At 32.9% G+C, this 5,987-nt stretch overlaps 1 protein-coding gene across 1 annotated transcript; it reads left to right on the top strand.

Annotated features, from left to right (window-relative positions):
* The first annotated feature begins 2,866 nt into the window (after nt 1-2,866).
* Nucleotides 2,867-4,324, top strand: LOC139872069 (uncharacterized). Its single transcript, XM_071859871.1, has 3 exons — nt 2,867-3,124; nt 3,250-3,722; nt 3,862-4,324. Exons 1-3 carry the CDS (start codon nt 2,960-2,962, stop codon nt 4,298-4,300), a joined length of 1,077 nt encoding a protein of 358 aa, XP_071715972.1. The 5' UTR covers nt 2,867-2,959; the 3' UTR covers nt 4,301-4,324.
* The last annotated feature ends 1,663 nt before the right edge of the window (nt 4,325-5,987 follow it).

The raw sequence follows: 5,987 nt of genomic DNA, 5'->3' as shown, positions 1-5,987 counted from the left end.
TACATTTTACAAACGATAGCACATAATAAGGAAATATGTAGTAAACTAGATATGGTGTAGATTGAAAATCTACAACCATTTATTTAACGGAAACATATAATAGGATATCTATATATATATAGATATTAGAAATTTATTCATTAAGGTAGTCACAAGTTGACTCAGTGATTTTTGTATCAAGGTCATCCACAAGATTTGCTTCTTTTCGTTTTCCTTTTAGGGATTCTTGATACCGATTAACAGAATGCTGATTTGTTCGGCAGTTTTTAGACCAATGGCCAATTTTACCACATCGGTAACAAGAATCTTCAACATTCTTTGAAGAGCCTTCTTCAACATTGTGATTTGTGGGATTGTATGGTGTTTGAATTTTATAATTTTGTGGATTATTATTTCTTTGTCCACGACCACGACCACCACGACCACGACCACCACCACGACCACGACCATAAGGGTGATTTCGAACATAGTTATGATTTTTATTATTGTTATGGTAATTTCCATGATGATGGTTTTGGCCAATATAGCCACGACCTTGTCCACGCCCTCGTCCATGTGCATTTCTTCTTTTATTATTATTATTGTTAATAGCATTAGCTTCAGGAAGCCACCGGTAGGACGAGATTCTTGATTTTTCATCAGTAATTCTTTATTAACTTCTGCAATTAAGAGATAAGTTTGAAGTTTGGAAAAAGTTTTATAATTCTGCAATCTTAAATTTTCTTGCACAGTTATGTTTGCAGAATGCATTGTGGAGAAAGTTTTCTCCATCATATCAGCATCACTTATTTCTTGACCACAGAATTGAAGCTTTGAACAGATCTTGAACATGGCCGAGCTGTATTCACTTACCTTTTTGAAATCTTGGAACCTTAGATTTCTCCATTCTTCCCTCGCAGCTGGGAGTAATATTTCCTTTTGATTATCGAATCTACTCTTGATACTTTTCCATAAAACATGTGGATCTTTGATAGTGAGAAACATATGTTTTAAAGTGGTATCAATATGTTTGCGAATAAAAGCAATTGATTTTAATTTATCTTGATCGGAACAAGTATTATTTTCTTTTAAAGTTTCTAAAATACCCAATGATCCAAGATTTATTTCTACGTCCATAACCCATAATGTGTAGTTTGTTCCCGATACGTCTAAGGCATCAAACTCAAGCTTTGATAAGTTTGACATTTTCTATTTTCAGAAAGATGAACAACATAAATCATAATCATAATCATAATCAATTTTTTTTTTCATAGACAAATAACAACATGAAATTAGAATTAGTTTAGATTCATAAGTAGCATACAAAGGAATAATGGTATGATTACAAATAATAAAACCATAAGGGAAGGATAGAATATAGGTTCATATTATATTATTAATAATATTATTATAATATATATTAAGTTATAATATATATTATTATAATATATTTTTCTTATTTTAACTTTTAAGATATACTTTTAATAAAAATACAAACTACTTTTTTTTATTTTAACTTTTAAGATTTACTTTTAATAAAAATACAAACTACTTTTTCTTATTTTAACTTTTAAGATTTACTTTTAATAAAAATACAAACTACTTTTTTATTTTAACTTTTAAGATTTACTTTTAATAAAAATACAAACTACTTTTTTTATTTTAACTTTTAAGATTTACTTTTAATAAAAATACAAACTACTTTTTCTTATTTTAACTTTTAAGATTTACTTTTAATAAAAATACAAACTACTTTTTTATTTTAACTTTTAAGATTTACTTTTAATAAAAATACAAACTACTTTTTCTATTTTAACTTTTAAGATTATAAATTTAAGAATAAACATTAGTATGCATGAAATAAATAATGATTAATTGCATAAGTAATCATAAATGTTAGATAACATATAAAGACCCCATCGTATTCGTATTGATCGGAATTAATCTCGACCCATGGTACCGTGTTGTCAAATGACGTGTTGCGTACATAAAGTACCGTGTTGTCAAATGACGTGTTGCGTACAATCATGAGGTCTTATTAACATAAATATAAATGTTAGTGAAGTTAATAAGAGTTAGATTACAGAAAATATAATTCAGGCGGTATAACCGACCATATATAACTTAAATAACATAAATATAAATGTTAGTGAAGTTAATAAGAGTTAGATTACAGAAAATATAATTCAGGTGGTATAACCGATCATATATAACTTAACATAAATATAAATGTTAGTGAAGTTAATAAAAGTTAGATTACAGAAATATAATTCAGGCGGTATAACCGACCATATATAACTTAAATAACATAAATATAAATGTTAGTGAAGTTAATAAAAGTTAGATAATTTCTTACCTTGATTAGTGACATGTGTTTGCTTAGATAAACCTTGATTATACGGAGCACTTCGTGCTGATAACGTGTTATAATTTTGTAGGCTTATAATTTCTTTTAGTGGTCTGGTTCTTGACTGTAGACTACTAATAAGTATATAGAGGGAATATGAGAGAAGTAGGTGTTTTATATATGTTTTTGGTGTGCACCTTATGTGTTCATAACACACATATATATACTAAAAAAAACTACTATACAATGTTTATAATAATAATAAAATTAACATCCATCACTTTTATAACAATTTGAAATTAAATGAGACACACTCCTAGAATAGTAGAATGAATCAAAAAATAATAGGGGAGGATTACCTGCCAATAACTGATTATACATAAAACAGTTTTACAGTTCACATACTTTTACCAATTTCTAGCCAGTTCCGGAAGTTTCTGCATCTTTCACGACCTTAACCGCTTTCAATCATACAACAAATTCTACACATTCCATTTATCAATACCTCACATTTAAATCCCTCTCTCAGTACTGCAATTCTATACACTGAAGAATTCATCAAATTAATTATTAATCATTTACAATTTACAAATTTACAATTTACAAATCGTATGATAAGAAAAACGATAAACCATGGGAGTTGATTATTACAAGATTTTAAAAGTTGATAAAAACGCTAACGACGATGCTTTGAAAAAAGCTTACAGAAAGCTTGCTATGAAGTGGCATCCTGATAAGAATCCCAATAACAAAAAGGATGCTGAAGCTAAATTCAAACAAATTTCAGAAGCTTACGATGTATGTATCTCTACCTTTTTCTATTAATTTTTAATTAATTATTTCAATTATTTAAATAGAATTAAATCGAGCTTTTTGTAGATCAATTGATAACGTTATTTGTGTGTTTAAAATCAAATTTATAGGTTCTAAGTGATCCACAAAAGAGAGCAGTATATGATCAATATGGTGAAGAAGGATTGAAAGGTGGAGTGCCACCACCGGATGCTGCCGGTGGTCCTGGCGGCGCCACCTACTTTTCCACCGGAGGAGGTACACCGTTCACATTTAATCCGAGAAGTGCGGATGATATATTCGCCGAGTTTTTCGGATTCAGGGGTGGAGATGGTGGTGGTGGTGGTGGTGTGAGAGGAACACGGTTTTCGAGTAATATGTTTGGTGATAATATGGGCGGCGGTGGTGGATTTGATAATATTTTCAGCTCCTTCGGCGGTGGCGGTGGCGGTGGAGGTGGAGGATTTGGTAGTGGCGGTGGATTTGGGTCGGGTACCCGAAAAGCTGCCCCGATTGAGAGGAGTCTACCGTGTACCCTTGAAGAACTTTATAAAGGGACTACCAAAAAAATGAAAATTTCAAGAGACATTGTTGACATCAGTGGGTAAGTTCATTTTTTTTTTTATCTTTTTACATTAACTTAAGTTTGGTAAATTGGATTGCGAATTTTAGATATTATTTGATTATTGCGTTTTTAGACCGAAACAATAACAAAAAAGTGTTATTGTGTTTTTGGATTGTAGGAAGTCAATGACAGTGGAAGAGATTCTGAACATCAACGTAAAGCCGGGATGGAAAAAGGGAACGAAAATCACGTTCCCGGAGAAAGGAAACGAGCAGCCAAACATGATTCCAGCTGATCTCGTATTCGTTATCGACGAGAAACCTCATAGCACGTTTACTCGTGATGGCAATGATCTTGTTGTCACAAGACGGATCACTTTGGCTGAAGCGCTAACTGGTTACACGGTCCATTTGACAACGCTTGATGGAAGGAACCTAACAATCCCAATTAATAATGTGATACATCCAGATTATGAGGAGGTAGTCCCTAAAGAAGGGATGCCGATTTCGAAAGATCCCGCAAAGAAAGGGAACCTCAGGATCAAGTTTAATGTTAAGTTTCCGACGAGGTTAACTTCGACTCAGAAGACTAGGATTAAGGAACTACTGAATGGTTAAGTGGTGACCAAGAGAAAAGAGAGAAAAGAGAGAGTTTGTGCATATGTAATTTGTGGATTTGAAATAATGGGAACCAACAGAAATGATATTGCAATTGTTATTGCTATTGATTGTTCATGTTACCATGTACACCAACCATTATATGAGACTAGTTTTGCATTTCGATTTTCTCTCCTAGGGGGTGTTTGGCGACCTTTATGAGAGCGCTTGTAGGAGCTATAAGCTATAAGTCATATGCTCTGTTATGAATGCAACCAAAATTAGAGCTTATGCAAAAAAGAAGCTCTAGAAAAAGAAGCTTTCAGAAATAGCTTCTTGAAAAAAAAGTAGAGGATAAGCTCCAGCTACCAGCTCCAGTTCTAGCTATAAGCTCCAACTCCAGCTAGTTTCTTCCAAACACACTCTAAGATTAGAAGTACTGTACTTTTTTGAAATGAATTCAGAACATCCTCGAATAAGAAATTGAGTAGTTAAACCTATGTAACTGTCTCGAAGAGTTATAAGACTGCATCTGGTTCCGAAGAGTCGGCCTTCATCACTTTAATCCCCAAGGTCACTAATTCGTTATTTTATTAAGGATTTTTACATGTTTCCTAGCTTGGTTCCTTTGTAAGATTATTGCAAAAAATCTAGTCTACCTTAACTGAAACTTGGAGTTGCACTAAAGATGTAGGAATCTGCGTTTATGATCAAGACAAAACTTGTATGCGAACATTCGCTACTGCAATCATGCCCTACTCGATGACTAGTCAAGATTACGAGAGTTATGGATAATATCATAAGTCTTAACTTCCATGGATGGCTGGCAAATTTTGAATGCTCCTATTATATTGAGTAAAGTTATGAGCTGGTACAAAAGAATTCAAAGATAGCTTATGATTTGTAAGGTTAATTTTGAGAAGGCGTACGTACGGCTAAGTAAGCTGGACCTTTTTAAATTTTATGCTCGGGAAGTTAGGTTGGAACCATATGGCGCACTTGGATCCGTATGTGTGTGGTGGATGCTACAACATTCACCTACAGAGGAGTTTGTTATCGAAAGAGAGATCCGGCAAGTTTGTTATTTAAAGAGGGCTCCGACAATGAGATCCTTTTAATTCCTTTCTCATCCTTGTTATAATGGAAGGTCTACACTTATTATTACAAGCAGTCAATTTAAAGATGATTGAAGGAGTCGGCATTTGTAGTAATAATTATAAGATTTTTGATTTATTTTTGCGAATGATGTTATCGTGGTCTCTAAATGGGGCCAACAGGATATTGATAATATCCTAATTCCTACATATATTTGATGTGTTTACCAATATTTGAGGTCTGCGATTGAATGTACCTAAGTCGTTTATGCATAGGCATGAAGTATCTTTTTCAAACGTTAAAGCTATGGATCATCAAATTAATTGTATCCTGGTAAGGAGCTTATCGAGTATCTTGGGTTTCCTTTGGGGCATAAATGAACTACAGTATGTTAGTAGTTGGAGTATTTTCATTACTCATTTTCGGGAAAAAAAAATTCTCAACATAGTTGGTGAATCTTTTCTCGATTGTGGTCGTTTGACACTGTGTGTCAGTTTAGGTGGGCTTGATATTTTTTCTCGATCTGCCACTGTTAAAGCTATTTTTGATTGGTACTTCGACGCCCACCGCTACCACTATCATGACGACATGTCTACGAAACGGTAAACTATTT

The sequence above is a fragment of the Rutidosis leptorrhynchoides genome, chromosome 10 (genome assembly GCF_046630445.1).
Source record: "Rutidosis leptorrhynchoides isolate AG116_Rl617_1_P2 chromosome 10, CSIRO_AGI_Rlap_v1, whole genome shotgun sequence".
In the NCBI taxonomy this organism is placed as follows: domain Eukaryota; kingdom Viridiplantae; phylum Streptophyta; class Magnoliopsida; order Asterales; family Asteraceae; genus Rutidosis; species Rutidosis leptorrhynchoides.
The sequence above is the reverse complement of the archived record's forward strand: the minus strand, read 5'-3'. Positions and strand labels throughout refer to the sequence as shown.

What these genes read in the sequence shown, in the direction of transcription:
- LOC139872069 (XM_071859871.1), top strand. Translation starts at nt 2,960, where the DNA reads ATGGGAGTTGATTATTACAAGATTTTAAAAGTTGATAAAAACGCTAAC. An exon ending in AAATTTCAGAAGCTTACGAT is followed by an intron (nt 3,125 to 3,249) that starts GTATGTATCTCT and finishes TCAAATTTATAG; the next exon opens with GTTCTAAGTGATCCACAAAA. An exon ending in GACATTGTTGACATCAGTGG is followed by an intron (nt 3,723 to 3,861) that starts GTAAGTTCATTT and finishes TTTGGATTGTAG; the next exon opens with GAAGTCAATGACAGTGGAAG.